This window comes from Ovis aries, chromosome 11 (genome assembly GCF_016772045.2).
Source record: "Ovis aries strain OAR_USU_Benz2616 breed Rambouillet chromosome 11, ARS-UI_Ramb_v3.0, whole genome shotgun sequence".
Lineage (NCBI taxonomy): Eukaryota > Metazoa > Chordata > Mammalia > Artiodactyla > Bovidae > Ovis > Ovis aries.
The window spans coordinates 6,037,421-6,060,880 of record NC_056064.1 but is presented as its reverse complement, the minus strand read 5'-3'; the positions used below and the strand labels follow the sequence as shown (position 1 = coordinate 6,060,880).

The 23,460-nt window shown below is 40.3% G+C and overlaps 1 protein-coding gene across 1 annotated transcript in view; it reads right to left on the bottom strand.

Moving 5' to 3' along the window:
- Positions 1 to 8,219: 8,219 nt before the first annotated feature.
- Positions 8,220 to 23,460, bottom strand: part of LOC101121870 (phosphatidylcholine transfer protein-like) — a 39,394-nt gene continuing 24,153 nt past the window's right edge. Inside the window, exons 2-6 of the mRNA XM_004013164.6 lie at positions 16,698 to 16,812; positions 14,150 to 14,229; positions 11,500 to 11,671; positions 10,556 to 10,623; positions 8,220 to 9,444 (exon numbers count right to left, since the gene is read on the bottom strand). Coding sequence (XP_004013213.5) covers positions 9,367 to 9,444; positions 10,556 to 10,623; positions 11,500 to 11,671; positions 14,150 to 14,229; positions 16,698 to 16,812 — 513 coding nt within the window. The 3' untranslated portion in view covers positions 8,220 to 9,366. The remainder of the gene's footprint in view (positions 9,445 to 10,555; positions 10,624 to 11,499; positions 11,672 to 14,149; positions 14,230 to 16,697; positions 16,813 to 23,460) is intronic.

Below are 23,460 nucleotides of genomic sequence, written 5' to 3'. Positions count from 1 at the left end.
ATCTGATCTTCATTCAAAGACATACTAATGAATGGCACTTCAGAAACAAACTAGAGTGTCCTTTTAATAATTCGACTAAAAGTTACAACAATGTAATAGCAGAGCTATGTGGGAAGTGATTCTTGGTAAATAAAGATTTCTATTAACACAACTTGAATTTACTATCCACATAAACATAATCTTTTTCTCCCTAAAATTACCCTCATTTCTACCAAAACAAGACTAGTTTGTTTGCAAAATAACTCTGGTTTCAATAAACTTGGCCTGATGACTTATACACATGAGAACATACAGGCCTTTTGAAATAGGTTTTGCTAAAACCTTTTATATGGAAATTCAGACTGAATTTTTTTTTTTAATTTTAGTTTTTTATTTTTTAAATTTTAAAATCTTTAATTCTTACATGCATTCCCAAACATGAACCCCCCTCCCACCTCCCTCCCCATAACAACTTTCTGGGTCATCCCCATGCACCAGCCCCAAGACTGAATTTTTAAAAGGCCTCCTAAAGCCAGGAAAGTCATGCCAAAGTCTTGTCACAGATTTCACCTGTGTTAACTACAGATTTGAGTCAATCTCTCCCTTTTCAAGGGCCCCAAATACTTTGAGATTCCTGAACGTGTTAGGAGGTTGCTTTCCTAACCTGGTTGATTTTAAAAGTTTCTGTAAACCCGAGTTTCCAGTCTCTGGAGGGATCAAGGAAAGAGAAAAGATAAACATTTCAATTCTGCTTAAAAGTTATAATTCACCAAGTTGCTGTAACTCATAATTAGTTTGAGGGCGAGAGTCTTTTCCAGATAAGTCTTTTATAAAGTCTTTTTTATAAGTCTTTTATAAAGACTTTTATAAAAGACTTATCTGGAAAAGAAAGATTGAAAGTAAGTAATACTTTAGATAGAAACCATAAATTTATAACCATATTCACTATTTCACACAGTGCTATATAAATAACCCTTTTTGTTACCAGTTTTAAGAAGGCATGGTTAAAGACCTGCTCACTGCACAACTGACAGACGAATTTAGTTACAGCTGTGACATACAACATTTTAAGATAATGACTTAAATTATGACTGATAAATTTTTTTGTTGTTTGTTTTGCCATACATTGACATAAATCCACCATGGGTGTACATGCGTTCCCAGACTGATAACATTTTACCAAGACATACCAGATTCTTAGAAATTCCATATAATTTCTAGATTAATAACATTTATTCACACAATAAGAAGATTTTTTACTTATTTGACAATACTTCCCATGTAATTTAGCATACCAAATAAACCTAGTTAGTTTATATCTCTCTTTGGGATGTTTCAATGGTCCTTTGAAGTAACCAAAATTTGGCTAGAGGCCAAAGAACTACAATAGAATTTGATCTGGGAAATTTTTCATCAAAAATATCAAAACGGGATCATAGTTCACTGTGAATCAGTGTTTATTCATTTCACTAAAATGACAACCGAAGATTTCAAAGTCAAAATAAGGAAGTTATAACAGATTCCTGGTTAAAGGGAGGAGATCAGTATTTTAAGAAAACTGTCCTCAGCAGAGAAAAAAACAAATTCTGCTTTTATACAAACTTACTTTTAAAATTTACTCAATTAAATTTATTCTAAGCCAATCATTTCCATGCACAAAACTCTGATCTCAGGGTTGTTTCTCTCAAATCTTCCATAAATTTCTGTATCCACGTTAGTTTGTCTTTTTTTATTTTTTCCAATCTGAACAACCAGCTCTAAGACAAAATTACTTTCTTTCTTTTTTTTAACATAATGCAGTTCCACTTCTATCTTTTTATTTATTTTACTGAAAACACACATCCTACTTTGCTATTGTATACTGAAATGTTTCCATTATTACTTCTAGCAACTTTAATTTCATATTTAAATTCAAATCCTCAATTCTGTAAACCTTAATTACAAGTGAAAACTAAGAAGTAAGCAATTATGAACTTTTTGCATTAGCATTCTGTAGATTGGCAAACATAAAACCAGTATTTTTTTTTAATATGTGCTTTATCATAGAAAATATCTCAGTGTGGCACCAAACATATTTTTAAATCACCCTAAATACCTTTAATTTTTTGCAAAAGGAAGCTAGTGTTCAGTAATTAATGTTTTGGTATTTGTCTTATTTGGAAATGACCCATTTAATGAACTTTCATCATTTAACTTAATTGATCACAATTCTTAATTTCAAGTGCCTAAAATCTGGAGAGATTGTTTATTAATTTTCTATATAAGTGGAGTTGATTTACAATGTTGTGCTAGTTCAGGTATACAGCTAATTGATTCATATGCTTCCATAGTAGCTTATATGGAAAGATATGGAGTATAGTTCCCTCTACCATATAGGAAGTCCTTGTTGGTTTGAGAGATTATTTCTAACTAGGTATTCCTAAAATGTAATTATTCCTAAGGAGTTTACTCAGAAGCTCTTATTTATATTTAATTTACTTACAAAAATGTTGTCATATGGTAAGCAATTTTTCTTTTCTTTATAAGCAAATGTAATTTTATTAAGGACTTTTTTTAAAATTTCTCAATAACAGTTAAGTTCTAACATTGAGAAAGAGTTTGACATTTCACATGAAGCAACCACAGGCAATAATTTTTAAATTTATTTATTTTTAATTTAAAAATAATTGCTTTACAATATTGTGTTGGTTTCTCCCAAACATCAACATGAATCAGCCATAGCTTTATGCATGTCCCCTCCCACTTGAACATCCCTCCAATGTTTATTGCAGCTCTATTTACAATAGCCAGGACTGAGCCTAAGGTAAATACATAGATCATTAACTAACTTAAGAAAAACATTAGCTCAAGGTTTGAGAAAAGTTAAGTTCAGGTGGAAACAGGTATTGTCATGACAACACAGAATTTTAAAAGAAACCTCCTTTAAATTTTGTACAGAGAAAGAGGAAAAAACTTCTGACACTTGCAGTCTATTTCCTCCCACTTGGGGGCCCCTAGAAGCAACCTAGATATCCATTGACAGATGAATGGATAAAGAAACTATGGTACATATATACAATAGAATACTATGCAGTTATAAAAAGGAACACATTTGAGTCAGTCCTAATGAGGTGGATGAATCTAGAGACTATTACACAGAGGGAAGTAAGTCAGAAAGAGAAAAAAAATAATGTATACTAGATGGGCTTGATAAAGGACAGAAATGGTATGGACCTAACAGAAGCGGAAGATATTAAGAAGAGGTGGCAAGAATAGACAGAAGAACTGTACAAACAAGATCTTCATGACCCAGATAATCATGATGATGTGATCACTAATCAAGAGCCAGATGTCTTGGAATCTGAAGTCAAGTGGGCCTTAGAAAGCATCACTACAAACAAAGCTAGTGGAGGTGATGGAATTCCAGTTGAGGTGTTTCAAATCCTGAAAGACGATGCTGTGAAAGTGCTGCACTCAATATGCCAGCGAATTTGGAAAGCTCAGCAGTGGCCACAGGACTGGAAAAGGTCAGTTTTCATTCAAATCCCAAAGAAAGGCAATGCCAAAGAATGTTCAAACTACAGCACAATTGCACTCATCTCACATGCTAGTAAAGTAATGCTCAAAATTCTCCAACCCAGGCTTCAGCAATACGTGAACCGTGAACTCCCTGATGTTCAAGCTGGTTTTTGAAAAGGCAGAGGAACCAGAGATCAAATTGCCAACATCTGCTGGATCATGGAAAAAGCAAGAGAGTTCCAGAAAAACATCTATTTCTGCTTATTAACTATGCCAAAGCCTTTGACTGTGTGGATCACAATAAACTGTGGAAAATTCTGAAACAGATGGGAATACCAGAACACCTGACCTGCCTCTTGAGACATCTGTATGCAGGTCAGGAAGCAACAGTTCGAACTGGACGTGAAACAACAGACTGGTTCCAAATAGAAAAAGGAGTACGTCAAGGCTGTATATTGTCACCCTGCTTATTTAACTTCTATGCAGAGTACATCATGAGAAACACTGGACTGGAAGAAACACTGGACTGGAAGAAACACAAGCTGGAATCAAGATTGCCGGGAGAAATATCAATAACCTCAGATAGGCAGATGACACCACCCTTAATGGCAGAAAGTGAAGAGGAGCTAGAAAGCCTCTTGATGAAAGAGAAAGAGGAGAGCGAAAAAGTTGGCTTAAAGCTCAACATTCAGGAACTGAAGATCATGGCATCTGGTCCCATCACTTCATGAGAAATAGATGGGGAAACTGTGGAAACAGTGTCAGACTTTATTTTTTGGGGGCTCCAAAATCACTGCAGATGGTGATTGCAGCCATGAAATTAAAAGACACTTACTCCTTGGAAGAAAAGTTATGACCAACCTAGATGGTATATTGAAAAGCAGAGACATTACTTTGCCGACTAAGGTCCATCTAGTCAAGGCTATGGTTTTCCCTGTGGTCATGTATGGATGTGAGACTGAAGAAGGCTGAGCACTGAAGAATTGATGCTTTTGAAACTGTGGTGTTGGAGAAGACTCTTGAGGGTCCCTTAGACTGCAAGGAGATCCAACCAGTCCATTCTGAAGGAGATCAACCCTGGGATTTCTTTGGAAGGAATGATGCTCAAGGTGAAACTCCAGTAATTTGGACACCTCATGCGAAGAGTTGACTCATTGGAAAAGACTCTGATGCTGGGAGGGATTGGGGGCAGGGGGAGAAGGGGATGACAGAGGATGAGATGGCTGGATGGTATCACGGACTCGATGGACGTGAGTCTGAGTGAACTCCGGGAGTTGGTGATGGACAGGGAGGCCTGGTGTGCTGCAATTCATGGGGTCGCAAAGAGTCAGACACGACTGAGCGACTGAACTGAACTGAACTGAACCACATAATCCCAAAATATCATGCTTTCCTTCTGTATGGTGGTGATCACAGTTTCTCATTACTGTAAACTGTGTGCATGTCCTCTGTAGTCTGCTCATTCTCTACCAGAAGAATTAATCAAACTTTGTGAACTCCACTGCCTAGCACTTAACCTGGCGCATCAGGTAGAGAACTTGCAAACTCACTCATAACATGCTGCCTCGTTGTTGCTCCGTTATTTTATCTGAGGAAATGGAACATGCATTATATGTATCCAAGCAGACACGCAAAACCCCATACACCTAGATTAGCAGTACAAACAGCTTTTCTGAAATCCTCCCATTTTTGTGGTTCTAAACTCTTAGAACCTAATCAGACAAAGTGTGTTCATATTCTCAAAAAAAAATTATTCTTCCTTGTAGTTGCAGAGTTGTGTACAAAATTGAACTTTGGTGAAGGTAGCCCTGCTTACATGTTGCCTGACTTCCTTTTTTCACCACCACTTCTGGCTCCTGCACTGACTCTGCTCTCACGAGGTGCATGGTGCACTCACATTGGAAGGCATGTTGACAGCAGCATGGGCCAGGTGCATCAGGGCGATGGGCATGGATGTTCCCTTTTTCTCCAATTAAGTTTCAGAGCCTGATGCTCTACCTTAGAAATTAGGTTTGGATGTGGACTACTGAGAGTGCTGTCTCACAGTGGGAGTGATTCAGAGTGGCAAGGCTTACAGCCTCTTGCAGAGCACCTCCATGACAGTGCTGGAGGGACGCTGGAGATGGTGGAGAACCATGGGGGGAAGTGAGCTGGTGTTAGGAATGACTATGCTTTATTGGGTCACTGCTCAGCCTTAAATTCTTCAAACTTCACTCACATTCTGGCTAGAAAGTCCAAAATCCTTGCCGTAGCTCTCATGATCTATAGCTTCACTGCCTCCTTCTTCAGCCACATGTGAGCGATGTCTTCCTCCACTCTCATTGTTCAGATCCTTTGGAAGTTCCTGCAACTGGCTCTTCTGCTTAAGGAATTTTATGGAAATGGTTCCTTCCATGTGGAAGAGTCTTCTTTTCCAAACTTTATCCAGGCAACTCCAACATGTTCTCTGCAACCCCTCAGATTTGGTTAGTGCCCCAGGTCCCAGGTTTAGACTCTAACCCACTTTATTTGCCCTTTCTCACAATTTGTCATCTTTCAACAGCTTCTCCACTGTGTCTTCCTCACTAGATCATAAGCTCCTTGAGAATGGACCCCAAGCCCCTTTTTATCCAAGGAGCTACCATGCTGTCCCCTGGACAGATGGATGCCAGACCATTGAGAAATACCTGTGAAGTGAATACAGATCTCAAAGCATTTCAAGATAATTCTCTGAGCCAACTGGGTGGTACCACCAGAAACGTGAGGATTGAATGGGCTCTTCCTGCTTTCTCTCTTTCAAACCCAGCTGATAAGAAGGAGTTTTGAAGAGCAGGCCCTCGAGGTAGGGATCCTTGGTGAGGAATCTCAGCCAGGAGCCAGGCCAGCATGCTCAATGTAACATAGCAACATTTTCATGAAGTGATAGTCTACTGGAATTCCTCAGTTCCAAGGTCGTCATTAACTTTAAACTGTTATGCAGTATGAATAATTAGACTGTGGGAAAAAATTAGCACTGAGAGTAGTTGCTACTTTAGTCATCAAAATCCTGAAATCCTGACTAATCTCAGCTGGACTGTCTAGACAGGAAGAATTTTGTAACATTGAAGTATAACCTATAGCCACATCAGAAAAGTCACCCCATTATAAGCAAAGGACTGGAGCACTTTCAAAGAAAGACCCTAGAGATCCTGAGGAATCAAGAACCCCTAAAATGATGATGTGGGGAAAATTGCCTTGAATTAGATTATTAGATATTAAAATGGCATTTCATGTAATCAAATCTAACCTCTGTATCTAGATATGTTTTGCCTTCTGGATATGTGTGGTCAGTCTCCTTCAGACCGTTAAAGCCCCTCATTAGATACCATTTGTGTGCCTAGGATATACTCACTTAGGGGTCAGTAATCTAAGAGAAAGAAGAGTTTGTACTCAAAAAGATCTTATTATCTACTCAGAGGGACAGATGAAATAGGTGAAACAAAGAGTTAGAAGAATGAGAATATAATTATAACATTAAATTCCAAATGATACATTCAGCCCCTGCAGCAAGTCACATTATAAAAATCTAGCTCAAACTCCAAAGTGCCAGTTCCAAGTTTTTTGGTCCTCTGGCATTTACCGTTTGGTCAGGGGTTCTATGCTTCCCACTATTTGGTACTATCTTCTCCAATTTAGTAAACTTGAATGCCAAAGGGTTTTAACTCTGCTAATTATAGCAAACAGTGATTTTAAAAGCTGCCTTACCTAGAAACTTGGTGGAGAATCTGCCTGCAGTGCATGAAATCTTCCTGCATTGGGAAGATCCCCTGGAGTAGGGAATGGCCACCCACTCTAGTATTTTTGCCTTGAGAATTCCATGAACAGAGGAGACTGGCAGGCTACAGTCCATGGGGTCACAAAGAGTTGTCAACTAATGCTTTCACATACACTTTCACTTTCACATGTAGAAACTCAGCATTCTTAGTATTCTGTGTTCTTAGCAGATTATCAAACACTGTTAGTTTGCATGATACCATTTCACATAGATTCTCTGCTGAAAGACTATAATCCTAGTGCTTGTATTTCAATGACTTTATATATAAATAGTCAACTTGACCTCTATTACATGAGACATTCAGATTTGCTTTACCTAAAATTAAATTGCAGCTCCTCTGTCCATGGAATTCTCCTGGGAAGAATACTGACTGATGTGGATAGCCATTCCCTTCTCCAGGAGATCTACCCAACCCAGGGATTGAACTCGCATCTCCTGCATTGTAGGCAAATTATTTACCATCTGAGCCACAAGATAAGCCCTACTGATAGTGCTATTTTACTGATAGTGCTATTTTAATGATACATTTCTGAAGTATTCACTTATTTGAAGGATTCTATTCACATGACTAATCACCAGGACAGGGATTGGTGCATGGTTTAAAGGGAATCATGGGATGGTTCAGGATCTACTGAAAGATTTTTATTTTTTTTTGACTCGTTGTGAACCCAGGAAGATGCAGGTCTTTCATTTTCTATTAGCAGTGATCCTGCCACCAAACCTGGCCCCAAATCAAAGAAACCTCAAAGAACAGAGCGGATTTCTGTCAAGTACCTGTATCAACCACTACCTGAAGCCACTCTACACCTGACTTTGCATGTAAGTGAGCCTAAAATTCTTTTTTATGTTCAAGTCCATGAGTTAGGTTGGATTTCACTTGCAAACCAAAGAGACCTAACAGTCTCATTCATAGGGAATAAGGCAGAAAAGAGACTGTAGACAAGACAAGTATAAGTCACTGTGTATTTATTTGATAGTCAACACACCTCCTTTTCCAGAGAGAAAAGACACAGTCTAAGTTATCCCATTTTAATAAATCCCATGCTTCTGGAATTATATCCTGAATTTGTATTTCCAGTAATCAAGATTTGATACCATCACACAAAGTGATTAAAATTTTTCCCTGAGATTATAAGGCTGTGCCTTTGTCCACAGAATAGCTTTCCTTCCGAAATTCAAAAGAAAAGTAGGAAAAGGGAAGTCTTCTGTTGGTGGGAGAGGCAGATAATTTAGAATTCCTGAAAAAAGGTGTAGAGTCAACCACACCACTAAGTCATATTTCCCTGGCTGTGAACACTTTCAACATGTCCAAATGTTATAGAAGGAAATTACACATAAAAAAATTAATCTCAATGCTGCGTGCAGAGCAAGTTGGCTAACGCTAACCACCAGAGTTATCTTAATGCCTCATTGTCCAGTAAAACATGGAACTAGAGAGGTACAGGCAGCCTTCCCCAGTGGCATGTGGGAAAGAGAAAAATCTAGGCATGGATGATGAGACAAAAACTGTCTCACACTATAGGCATAGTCAGGGCTGTTTCAAAATGCTTTGAAATCAATACAGCTCATGATTTTCCCCAAGTAGGAATGGGGAGAGGTTTAGTGGATTATTATCTCAAATCAGCAAAGCATAAGGCCAATGGACATACGTCTTCTGGTCTTGGCACACTGAGAGTCAGTTCTGAAGGCAAAGCAACTGCAACAGGAGATCACCCTCTTGAGTTGCAATGACCCGGGTGTGGGGAGGAGCCGGCTCATTGGGATCAGTCACCACGAGGTGGTGGTATCAATCCTCCACCCATAACACCCTAGAATGGCATAATGAAATGACTGTGCTCCCTAGAGGACTCCCCTTTTTTAAAAATAAACAATCAAAGTTTTCCCTAACATCACCCACATTCAACAGTGAAAGAAGGCAGTGGGTCCCAGGTGGGGATAGCGGGAAAGGAAGTGGGTCTCAGGCAAACACACTTGAGGACAAGGTGATGGAGAGTGTGTGGGCCTCTGAGGATGGAAAAGAGAGAGGGAGGCTGAGTGTCAGCGCTTGCGGCACCTGCAGACATCATTCTATGGACATCACTCCAAGGACACAAGGCTCACAAATCTCTCTCTTCGGCTCTGTGGTACTTCAGACAGGCATTCTCCAAGTCTCTGAGGAAGCCAGGAATTTCACTCTGCAAAGGAAAGAAAACTGTCACTTCTATGTCCTCACAGTGCTCACTCTCGATTCTTCAGGAAATGGCAAAGATAACAAAGATGGCTTTTGGAATAATAAATGTGACAATAGGGCCCCCAAGTAGATTTCCACAGAATGTGGCCACAGATGATGACACAAGTTAAGACACAAGGCACTGGTAAGGCAAGGTGGCCACTGTTGTAAGACCGCGTGTATTTTACTTTTGCTAATAAAAAGCTCAGATATTTCTGAGATATCATATTTTGAAAGAAAAAGGAAGATAGGAGGTGGGATTTGCTTGGGTTGGGGGACTCTCCCAAAAAAGTGAGAGAAAGGACTTGCTTTACAGAATTAGAAAATGGTAAGGATGGGGGTGGGCAGGGGGATGAAGCAGGATATGTGATCCTTCAGTTAGCATTGATCATTTCAATCTTCCCAAATGTTGTTTTATTTCATCCTTCTCTATAGAGTGGGGATTTCTATTTTTTGGAGGGGAGAAACTGATGGCTTGCCTAGATTGCAGAGTCAGAAACAAGGTCAGGATTCAAAATATCTTGTGCTTAATTCAAAGCCTATGTGCTTTTTCATTCCCCCAGGGAACTGGTGATCCCTCCAGTCAGTAAGTAGGACCTTACAAAGCAGAATGAATGGCAGGCATAATTCCAGGTCCTAGGCAGTCTCTAGTGATCCGGGTCAACTGAGGCACCCGCTCCTCAACAGAAAAAGAAAACAAGAACAAAGCTGGAAGTTTTCCCAGGCTTGGACATGCCTCACTGCCTCCCAAGTCAGCTTGGCCTAACGCCTCCATAAGCAAATACAGGGCCCGCAGGCACCATTGTTCCTACAAGGAGCAGGCTATTGTCTGGAGGTTCCAGAGAGTGATCCTGATGAGCTCTTGGTGGGCAAGCAGGGAGGGCTGCCATTCCAGGTAAAGACTCTATGCCTTTTGTCCCGGCTGCTGTCCTGGGGGTTGCAACTCCAGTCCTAACCGGAGTCAGTCAAACAAGTTTCCTGAGGCCCGAGATAGCGCATCTCTCCAGACCGACGGCACCACAGGCCAAGTTAACATCTGCCAAACACACCTCCCCTGCTGCCTCCTGGGATCTTACCTTGGTGAAATTGTTAAGGATCCAAAACGGAATTTGGCCACCTGGGTTATTGAAGTAATACATGAAAACTAGAGAGGGAAAGAAAGCACAATTTACAAGAAGGAAAAATAGAGCCAAACCCCTGGAAATATCCAGGCTTATATTCAGTCCAGAAATTAAGGAGGGAAGCAGCACTGAATTCAAGTGAACTCTTGCCTCTGCTTTGTCTGATGGGAGACTTACATATATACATTTAGGAAAACAGCCCAGGCACATTCTGCTGCTTTTTATTAAAGGCATGACTAGTGCTATTAACTGATGCTTATTATCTATATCTAAATGGGATATATCTCCCATTTAATTATTTCTCTCATTAACTATCTCAATTGTAAAACGTTGATAAAATTGTAAACCAGTTTATAAATGATAAAATGTGTAAAGTGACATGTAAAGGTGGCAGATTTAACACATGTCAGAACTAAGTTCAGAATTTACTGCTGCCTCAAGGTCACATCCATTCCAGTCCATTAGATGGCTGCATTGACCCCTCACAGCCTCTTTCCTGAGGCTGGAACTCAAAGCAGACAGGTTCTGAGTCCCTGGGTTTTTGCTGAGGAGGAGCTGCTTCCCCAGAGGTGGTCCCACCAGCTCTCCTGCCCACCCCTGTCCAAGTTGTGCATACACAGGACCTTCCTGAAGTGAGTTTATAAACCTTCTGGTTCACTTGGATGTTTTGATTTCATCTGGACAATGGAGTCAGTAAAGAATGGACTGATCAGATTTAAACATCCACCTTGCATTGTAGCTACACTTCTGGGGTGAAATGAGTCTCATTTGATTCTTTTGCACCCATTCTCAGTCTCTGAACTCACCAAAAGAGCATCCTGCATTTGATAGGCCTGCAATCAGTGTGGCCTTCACATGGGTGGCCCAGGCAGGTGCACCAACTTATGCCCGGTATTTACCTTCACTCCTCCAAGAGTCATAGCTCTGGATTGCCAGGCTCTGCTTGTACTGCTTCACCCGGATCATGCCCGACTTCTCTGAAAACCATGGCACAGAGATGCTCTGGGCCAGGATCACGTGGACCTTCCACCCTTCAAAGTTCAGGTCTCGCCGCTGCCGCACATAGACACACTACACCACCAGTCAAGGCACAACATCAAGTCCAGCATCTCATACGAGTCAGAAGCAAAGGGACATGATTCTGTTCCTCCACTTAGTGTTTGCTCCCTTATACTGTTACTTCACTTCCTGCCCTACCTACACTGTAAAACCATGGCTCCTCCTACCTGGTGTTCCCATTTGAGAGCATGCATTGAGGGAAGCATCACTACAAACAAAGCTAGCGGAGGTGATGGAATTCTAGTTGAGCTATTTCAAATCCTGAAAGATGATGCTGTGAAAGTGCTGCACGCAATATGCCAGCAAATTTGGAAAACACAGCAGTGGCCGTAGGACTGGAAAAGGTCAGTTTTTATTCCAATCCCAAAGAAAGGCAATACCAAAGAATGCTCAAACTACCACACAGTTGCACTCATCTCACATGCTAATAAAGTAAGGCTTAAAATTCTCCAAGCCAGGCATCAGCAGTACGTGAATCGTGAACTTCCAGATATTCAAGCTGGTTTTAGCAAAGGCAGAGGAACCAGAGATCAAATTGCCAGCATCCACTGGATCATGGAAAAAGCAAGAAAGTTCCAGAAAAACATCTATTTCTGCTTTATTGACTATGCCAAAGCCTTTGACTGTGTGGATCACAATAAACTGTGGAAAATTCTGAAAGAGGTGGGAATACCAGACCATCTGACCTACCTCTTGAGAAACCTGTATGCAGGTCAGGAAGCAACAGTTAGAACTGTACATGGAACAACAGACTGGTTCCAAATAGGAAAAGGAGTACGTCAAGGCTGTATATTATCACCCTGCTTATTTAACTTCCCTGGTGGCTCAGAGGATAAAGTGTCTGCCTGCAATGCAGGAGACCTGGGTTCGATCCCTGCGTTGGGAAAATCCCCTGGAGAAGGAAATGGCAACCCACTCCAGTATTCTTGCCTGGAGAATCCCATGACAGAGGAGCCTGGCGGGCTACAGTCCACAGGGTCGCAAAGAGTTGGACACGACTGAGCAACTTCACTTCACTTCAGAGTACATCATGAGAAATGCTGGGCTGGAAGAAGCACAAGCTGGAATCAAGATTGTCAAGAGAAATATCAATAACCTCAGATATGCAGATGACACCACCCTTATGGCAGAAAGTGAACAGGAACTAAACAGCCTCTTGATGAAAGTGAAAGAAGAGAGTGGAAAAGTTGATTTAAAGCTCAACATTCAGAAAAAGAAGATCATGGCATCTGATCCCATCACTTCATGGTAAACAGATGGGGAAACAGTGGAAACAGTGGCTGACTTTATTTTGGGGGGGCTCTAAAATCACTGCAGATGGTGATGGCAGCCATGAAATCAAAAGATGCTTACTCCTTGGAAGGAAAGTTATGGCCAACCTAGACAGTGTATTAAAAAGCAGAGACATTACTTTGCCAACAAACGTCCATCTATTCAAGGCAATGGTTTTTCCAGTGGTCATGTATGGATGTGAGAGTTGGAGTATAATGAAAGCTGAGTGCCGAAGAACTGATGCTTTTGAACTGTGGTGTTGGAGAAGACTCTTGAGAGTCCCTTGGACTGCAAGGAGACAGTCCATCTTAAAGGAGATCAGTCCTGGGTGTTCATTGGAAGGACTGATGTTGAAGCTGAAACTCCAGTACTTTGGCCACCTGATGCGAAGAGCTGACTCATTTGGAAAGACCCTGATGCTGAGAGGGATTGGGGGCAAGAGGAGAAGGGGACGACAGAGAATGAGATGGTTGGATGGCATCACCGACTCGATGGACATGGGTTTGGCTGGACTCCGGGAGTTGGTGATGGACAGGGAGGCCTGGTGCTGCAGTCCGTGGGGTCACAAAGAGTCAGACATGACTGAGCGACCGAACTGAGCTGAACTGATTGCAGCCCCAAGTCAGCGGCTCACCACCTGTCTGGTCGCCTCTGTCACCTTAACTCTCTGGGTCCCCACTTCCTCCTCTGTAGCCTGAGGGAGTGTATTGAATACTCTTTATGAAAAGTTTTTTCAGGTCCTCAACTCTGACACAATAACATTTCCTAGAAACATTCTCAGGAAAGTGTGAGCTGCTGCCCACAATTACTGATGCTACATATAGTCAGGCCCAGAAGTCACACCCTGAGGTCTCTGAAAGCTACACAGGAAGCAACAGCTTTAGCAGCTGCTTGCACAAGAGTAAAAGACAGTGTTGTCCACAACTCCTGGCCATGCCACCATTGGGTGATAGCCACGAGGCACAGAAACACTAAGAAAGCTGATCAATGTTACACCAGGATGGGCTTCCCTAGTAGTGCAGATGATAAAGAATCTGCCTGCAATTGTAGTCCAATCCCTAGAACCAGAAGATCCCCTGGAAAAGAGAATGGCTACTTACTCCACTATTCTTGCTTGGAGAATTCCACAGACAGAAGAGAATGGCAGGCTACAGTTCATGGGGTTGCAAAGAGTTGGACGTGACTGAGGGACTAACATTTCCCTTTTGCAAAGGATACATCTCTGTTAGACATGGGAAAAGGGTACTTCATTTGCCAATAGACTGCTTCTTCTCCATCGACTTTTATTTCACGGAGTTCTAACAACAACAACAAAAAATCAAATGACGTTATTCAACCTGGAAGTCTCTTTGGCTTCAATTAACAAAAAGTTTTGATATGACAATCTTGTAGAGGATGATAAACCACTAACTCAGAAGGCACTGACTTCCAGGAAAAGTCATTATCACTGAAAGCTTATTGCCCAGGAATAGTGTTTACAAGACTTAAAAACACATTTGAAATAAATGAATCCAACAAAATTCATTCATTGGAAGCTACACACATTCTAAGGTAGAATGTGATAATAAAAATAGGCTTCCAAAAAATAAAATTTCAAGTTATTAAATCATGGTAACCATTGGACGGCACTGCAATACCAATAGTTCTGCTGTTGTGACTTGACTCCTCACCTTAAATTTATTGACATATTACAAGTATCCTGGGACCCAGCAGTGCAGTTTAGTGTTTACAGTTATTTAATGGAAGTTTTGGAGAGGTTAGTGTTCTTCCTAAACAGGAAGGAGCTTAACTATGCTAACACTATGCTACTTGACTCGCTCCCATTTTGCTTTATACTACAGAGATAGGAAGCAAATCTGCATAACGTCCACCATGCTATTGTATGCAAATAACATCAGCTCAAGGAGGAGGATAGAAAAGGGATACTATGAAGTGCACAGCCTCTGCCCTCAAGCTGTGTGGGAAGCTTCTAACTAAACGTATAGAGGAGTCAAGCTAAGACTGCTGAAAGAGCCAAGAGAGCCCCTTGAGGAGGTGCTGACAGCAGAAATGTGTTTCAATTCAGCTTCTGAAAGAAATACAACCTATTAGAAGCAGACTATGGAGTAAAGAACTTATCAGTCCATTACTACAAGAGGCTGAAAATGCCCTTGAAAGGAAGGGAAGGAGGGGACATCCGTTGCTTTTGCCTGCTCTGCTATGACTCTCCCCTTCTTGCACCAGAATCTCTTTCTCCTTCAGATCATTGCCCTTCCCTCCTTCTCCTCAATGTGATTTAAGCAAGACTGACTCAGTGTTAATTTCAGGGCTGGGAAAATGAGTCAAACATGATCACAGCAATTAGTTTAGGGAAGGCATGTGTGGATAGTCTTGGCTTGCCACTCTAGCAAGTTTAGGCCCAAAAGTGGTTTTGTAAAGGCTCTCAGGAAGCCCAGAGAAGATCTAGGAGGAATAGAGTTAGATTAGGAACCTCAGGATTGCTCCAGAGAAGTCAAGCTACTGCAGCCTCTGGACCCTACTCCATAGTGCAGACTCTTAATGCCAAGTACCACACATCAGAGGCTCTGCCAGCGTCTACAGCACATGACTGAACCACGACTGCTAGGAAGATGGACAGAGAATGTGTGACTTCTCCCTTCAATTAGTGGGCATCACAGTGAACCCTAAATAGTAAGGGTATTTGGTAACATTAAATGACCCCAAACCATGGCAAATATCCCCAGGAAATAAGCACATGATCCATGCTGAGGCAATAGATGCCAATCCTGGGAATCTGGATGCCATAAGTAGGAATGTTCCTGTCCTCCTGTGATTGTGTACGTGGTTAGAATGCAAGCCTACATCTTCTGGTGGTATTTCTGCCAAGACACAAGAATCTGCCTGAGATTGTGGTCAACATGAAAGAAAACAGTCAAACTGGAGAAATGAAGTACTGAATACAGCTGTCCTAGAGGCCAGATACTCATGGATTTTCAATGCCATGAAACAGTAAACTTTCCTTTCCTTACACTGCCATTTGTTAGCTTTTCTTACTTTCAAACAAAATTCTTGACCACAGCAAGGGTCTGTCAGGATTTCTGTGCCCCTCAGCTAGCTGTGTATCTATTTCACAGTGACTGAGATGGCAGAGGCCATTGCTCACTCTAAGTGGGAGAAAGATACCTTATCTATTCCCCCTATAACTCTCCATCACTTATAGGAAAAATCTAAGAAGTATAGCCAGGTGGCCAGCCTAGGCCCTTGGGGCTAATTCCAATTCTGCTACCACAACTATGCAAGAACACAAAACTGCTCATAGTTGTCTTCCTTTTTTAACATTTCATGTTGTTTCAGGTCTTTCTCATTTTACTAATGCTGTTATTTGGGCCAAATGTCCTTATTCCACTCACCCCCTCACCTCTCTCTTCCCCATACGCATACATTCTTGACATTTATAAAACTTTGATTCCACTTCTAAAGCAAAGTTCAAACATGACCTCTTCCAAAATACCTTTCATGAATATCCAGGTATATATTACCAGGTACGTATACCTGGATATTCAGGTGTATATATACGAGATGACAACAATCTTGCAGGAAGGGCAAAATATCACATTTAAGCCCAGCACTTCAGATATTTAAGCCAAAATTTTAAATGAAACATAATATAACTAAATTTATTGCGTATATAACATAATATAACTAAACCTATTGCATTCTACTGGCTAGAGTAAATAGGAATGGATTCTACTTTCTAATAGTTTTTTTTAGATCAGGTGTGACTCACCTTGGACATACTGGTCCCACTGTTTTCTATAGTCTAAGTCCATATAGACATCTGCAAGTAGATCTGGTGGAGATCTCACAATACCAGAGACCTTGTACTCATGAAGTCCAGTCAGCTATAAAATGAGAGCAGACAGAAATAGCCTATTGATTCTCAAGTTGCCATTACACAGCACATTAAAAATTGTTGTTCTTGCAACGTCATTCCTGAGCACCTCCTCTGTAGACTTGGTGATGCAATGCTGAAAAAGCATGTGAGGATTCTGCTCTCATCACCTTTGCCACTGGTGGTAACAGCTACCAGGGTAATGTAAATAGGATAAAAGAGAGCTATGTGATAAATGGTGTCTAGTTTTGGTGGGCTGGTGGTTCATCTTATACTGTCTGGCGTCCGGGAAATGTCTCTATGTTGGACTAATCAAAAGAATTTTTCTAAATAGTAGAAGGAACCAGCTATGGGAAGATTAGGAAAGCGCATTCCTGGTTAGGAAAGGGCCCTCAGGTTGATTGATTGTCTTGCTCAAAGAACAAAAAGTCACAGGGTCCCGAGAACTGTGATGGGAGACAGAAAGAGAAGCAGTGGGGGCTGGGTCCAAAGGGCTTTGTGAACCAGGTAAAGGCATAAGAGATATTATTCAAATTGCTATGGAAAACAAAGAATTAATTAAAACAAGGAAATAATTTTTTAAAACATGGTTCTTGCTGCCTTAAAATAGATCATAAGGGGGCAAAAAGATGGATTAGAAGACCAGGGCAATGATCCAGAGAAGAGATGTTGGTGATTGGAAAAAGAGGTAGCAGAAATGATGGGGAGAAGTGATTTAGGGATACATTTTGAAGTAATGTCAACAGGAATTGCTGACAGACTGGCTCTGGGGACAGAAAGAGCAAGAATTTTAAAAAAATCTTATAACATTTGCTTAAACAACCAGGTAGACAGGAGATCCCTTTTCTGAGATAGCTACAACTTGCGGAGGTGGTGATCTGATGGCTGTGGGGTAACCAAGACCTTTACTGTGAGAATGTTGAGCTTGAAATGCTTACTAAATATCCATGTGGAGGTATCATATAGGCAGCTAGCATCCAGGCTTCAAACTACTTTAGATAACCACAGAGAATAATGAAATTCAAAATATTGTTTTACCAATTCCAACACAGAATTTTTAACCAAGTGCTTCCTTTTTTCTATAAGCAACACATTTGTAGAAAAGAATGAAAGGGGGGAAGAAATACCAACTTCAAACCATACTAGTCCCTTTTAATCAGAAAAGGGCCATTTCTAGATTCCTAAGTACAAAAGATATTCCTTGTTTTCATGTTAAGCCATGTTCTGTGAGGATGTGGGCTGGAGTGGATACACTCCAGTCTCTGTACAATGGCAGCTAAGAATTCCTGACCTTCAGCTTGACTAAAGACTATATTGTTAAGGTTAAACTAATGACTTAATTTGGAGAAGGCAATGGCAACCCACTCCAGTAATCCTGTCTGGAAAATTCCCTGGGCGGAGGAGCCCATGGTGGGCTGCAGTTCATGGGGTCGCAAAGAGTCGGACACGACTGAGCAACCTCACTTTCACTTTCATTCATTGGAGAAGGAAATGGCAACCCACTCCAGTGTTCTTGCCTGGAGAATCCCAGGGACGGGGAGCCTGGTGGCTGCCATCTATGGGGTCGCACAGAGTCGGACACGACTGAAGCGACTTAGCAGCAGCAGCAGCAGCAATGATTTAATTAATTTCAGTGCAAAAGCTAATGAACTAAACAAACAAAGTGAACCTTTTAGATGGACTCATACTTCCAGTTGCTAATGCAATGTTACTGGCTAATCAAACATGAATGAACCCATGTTCTCAAGCACTGTCCCAGGGACTTCTGTGAAGTCAAGGGGTAAACATGGAAATCTCTCTAGAGATTCTGAGGCTTCAAGGGTCTCCTGACTCAGGTGGCATAACAATAATTCCCAGTTTGGGAATCTCAGACGTATGTGAAAGTACCTGGCAGAAAATGGAAAGTAAACCTGAAACGGAATTCATAAGGAAGCGTCAGCTTTAAAAGTAAATGGCTTTATACCAAGTACTTCCAACCAGCAAATGACAATCTGGTAGGTCTGACCCCCTTACATGCTGTGCCATGGATGCCCCAAAGAAGGGCAGTTCAGTTCAGTTCAGTTGCTCAGTAGTGTCCGACTTTTTGCGACCCCGTGAATCACAGAATGCCAGGCCTCCCTGTCCATCACCAACTCCCGGAGTTCACTCAAACTCATGTTCATTGAGTCGGTGATGCCATCCATCCATCTCATCCTCCGGGGTCCACTTCTTCTCCTGCTCCCAATCCCTCCCAGCATCAGAGTCTTTTCCAATGAGTCAACTCTTCACATGAGGTGGCCAAAGTACTGGAGTTTCAGCTTTAACATCAGTCCTTACAAAGAATACCCAGGACTGATCTCCTTTAGAATGGACTGGTTGGATCTCCTTGCAGTCCAAGGGACTCTCAAGAGTCTTCTCCAACGCCACAGTTCAAAAGCATCAGTTCTTCGGCGCTCAGCTTTCTTCACAGTCCAACTCTCACATGACCACTGGAAAAACCATAGCCTTGACTAGAAGACCTTTGTTGGCAGTAAGGGCAGGTCAAGGTAAAAATATCTCCTTCTCCTCCTCCCTCTCCCCTCCCTCTCAAGGATGGGAAGACAGTGAGAGTTTATAGACAACACACATCTACACTCACACACACTTTAATCAGCTTTGAGACAGAGACAATTAGCTGCTCTTCAGGAATAGTGTGGCCCCATTTTCTACACACAGTGAGCAAAGGGAATAATTATGTATAGAGATTATTATCTTCCCAACTGCACATGAGTTAGCTTTGATTATTTGAGTGAATTAAGGCAAACTGATTCCTCTAGGAGTGTTTCCCTTTCCTCCTAAATGTGTTGATAATTTTAGCTCTTAGTGACTTCAGTCCTGTAATATCACAGAAAAGGAAACAGAAAGCCCTCTAATAAGAGAAAAATAGAATGTTGTGATTTATGTCAATACCCAAGAATGAACTATTATGACAACTTCCTTTAAACATTCCCTTCATGGTAGGACTGAAAAATGCCAGAACACTGAAGAAACCAAATGCTTAATGACTCCTTTCCTAGTCTATCAGCAAAATGTTTTTATCAGGCACTTAGCAGCCTCACTCAAATTTGAATCAATGCACTTTTTTAAACCATTATTTCTTTTAAAAAATAAATTCAGCAAACACAATAATATTTTCATTCTGTCATTGAAAAAATAAAGTGAATTTTTATAATTATAAAATAATTCATAATCATTAAGAAAAATTATAAAATGCCCAAAATAACAAAGTTAAAATGGCATGCAACTCTATAGTTCACAAACACCTAATTGCAATATTTGACATATTTCTCCTTTTTTCAAAATATTTTATTGAAACAGTTGATTTACAGTGTTGTGTTAATATCTGCTGTACAACAAAGTGACTCAGTTATAATATATACATATATTCTTTTCCATTGTGATTTATCACAAGACATTGAATATAGTCCCCTGAGCTTTACAGTAGAACTTTGTTGTTTATCCATCATGTATACAATAGACTGCATCTGCTAATCCTAAACTCCCAATCCTTCACTCCCGAATCCTTCCTCTCCCTCTTGGCAACCACAAGTCTGTTCTACATTTCTTTTAGTCTGTTTTTGTTCATAAATATGTTCATTTGTTTCATACTACGGATTTAACATATAAGTGATATCATATGGCATTTGTCTTTCTCTTTCTGACATTTTCACTTAGTAGGGTAATTTCTAGGTCCATTCAAATTGCTGAAAATGGCAGCATTATTTCATTGCCAGCAACAGTGTAAGAGGTTCCTTCTTATCCACACCCTCTCGATCAGTCATTATTTGTAGATTTTTAATGATAGCCTTTCTGATTAGTGTGAGGTGGGACCTTGTTTGGATTTGCAGTTCTCTAATAATTAGTATCATTGGAAGGACTGATGCTGAGGCTGAAACTCCAATACTTTGGCCACTTCATGAGAAGAGTTGACTCACTGGAAAAGACCCTGTTGCTAGGAGGGATGAGGGGCAGAAGGAGAAGCGGACGACAGAGGATGAGATGGCTGGATGGCATCACCGACTCAAGGCACATGAGTTTGGGTGAACTCCGGGAGTTGGTGATGCACAGGGAGGCCTGGCATGCTGCGATTCATGGGGTTACAAAGAGTTGGACACAACTGAGCAACTGAACTGAACTGAACTGAATAATTAGTGATGATGACCATCTTTTCAAATGCCTGTTGGCCATCTGTGTATCTTCTTTGAAGAAGGTCTTCTGCTCATTTTTCTATTGGGTTGTATTTTCTTGTTATTGAACTGTAGGAGATGTTAAATTAAGCCTTGTTAGTCATATCATTTACAAATATTTTCTCACAGTCCATAGGCTGTCTTTTTGTTTTGTTTATGGTTTCCTTTGCTGTGCAAAACTCATGTCTAATTAGGTCCCATTTGTTTATTTTTACTGATATTTCCATTGCCTTGGGAAACTGACCTAAGAACACATTGGTATGACATGTCAGAAATTTTTTGCCTCTTCTAGGAGTCATATGGTATCTTATCTCATATTTAAATTTTTAAGCCATTTTGAGTTTATTTTTGTGTATGGTGTGAGGGTATGTACCTACTTCATTGATTCACATATGGCTGTCCAACTTTCCCAGCACCACTTGCTCCTTACCAATTGTATGTCCTTGCTTCACTTATCAAAGATTAATTGTCCATAAGTATGTTGGTGCATTGTTGGACTCTCTATTCTGTGCCATTGATTCATATGTCTGTTTTTGTGCCAATACCATATGGATTTGACTACTGTGGCTTTGTAGTATTGTCTAAAGTCTAGGATGGTTATGCTTCCTGCTTTGCTCTTTGTCCTCAAGATTGTTTTGGCAATTCTGGGTCTTTTATGGTAACATATGAATTTAGGGATTATTTTCTATAGTTCTGTGAAAAATGTCATGAATATGTTGATGGGTATTGTATTGTGTTGATGGGTAAATCTTTATATTGCTTTGGATAGTATGGCCATTTTAACAATATTAATTCTTACAATCCAAGAGCATGGGATACTTTTCTATTTCTTGGAATTGTCTTTAATTTTCTTTATTAATGTGTTACAATTCACAGTGTATGTCTTTCACCTCCTTGGTCAGGTTTTACCTCCTAGATACTTTACTTTTTTGCTGCGATTTTTGCATTCTCTTTCTGATAGTTCAAGTTAGCAGAAAGAAATGTAACAGATGTATGTATGTTAATCTTGTATTCTGCTACCTTACTGAATTCATTTATCAGTTCTAACAGTTTGTGAAGTGAGTCTTTATGGTTTTCTACATGCAGTATCATATCATATCGTATCATTATATATGAACATATATCATATATAATGATAATTTTACCTCCTCCCTATCATTTTGAATAGGTTTTATTTCTTTTTATTGTCTGGTTTGTATGTCTAAGACTTCCGATACTATGTTGAAGAGAAATGGTGAGAGTGGTTATCCTTGTGTTGGTCCAGATTTTAATGGAAAGACTTCCAACTTCTCACCCTTGGTTATTATATTGGCTGTGAGTTTGTCATAAATAACTTATTATGCTGAGATATGTTCCCTCTATACTGACTTTCACAAGAGTTTTATATAAATGGATATGAAATTTTACCAAATTATTTTCTTGCATCTATTGAGATGATCTTGTGGGTTTTGTCACTTTTGCTGATGTGATGTACCATACTGATTGATTTGCATGTTGAAACATCACAGTGGCCTAAGACGACTTCAACTTGGTTGTGGTGTATGACTTTTTTATTGCTGTTGTAATTGATTTATTAATATTTTGTTGAGAATTTTTGTATCTATATTTACCAAAAATATTGGCCTGTAATTTTCTTTTCTTGTAATATCTTTCTCTGGTTTTGGTATCAGAGTGATGGCTTAATAGAATGTTTTGGGGCATGTTCATTCCTCTTCAAACTTTTGGAACCATTTGAGGAGATTGGTATAAGTTCTCTGTGTGTTTGGTACAATTTAACTGTGAAGCCGTCTTGTTCTGGACTTTTGTTTGTAGGGATTTTTTAAATTATAAATCCTATTTCACTTTTAGTGGTTGGTCTGAGCATGCAATCTATTTCTTCTTGATTCAATTTTGGCGGGGTGTATGTTTCTAGAAAGTTGTCTCTTTTTTCTAGCTTGTCAAATTTGCTGGTATATAATGGCTCATAGTGTGTGTGTATATATATATATATACATATACATATACATATTATATATATATACATATATATATATACATATACATATATGTATATATAATGGTTGTTGTTGTTGTTGTTCAGTTGCTCAATCATGTCTGCATGCAACCCCATGGACTGCAGCACATCAGGCTTCCCTATCCTTCACCATCTCCCAGAACTTGCTTAAACTCGTGCCCATTGATTTGGTGATACCATTCAACTATCTCATCCTCTATCATCTCCTTCTCCCCCTGTCTTCAGCCTTTCCCATTATCAGGGTCTTTTCCAGTGAGTCAGCTTTTTGTATCAGGTAGCCAAAGTATTGGAGTTTCAGTTTCAGCATCAGTCCTTCCAGTGAGTTTTCAGGGTTGATTACCTTTAGGATTGACTGGTTTGATCTCCTGCTGTCCAAGGGATTCTCAAGGGTCTTCTCCAACACCACAGTTTGAAGGGATCAATTCTTTGGTGCTCAGCC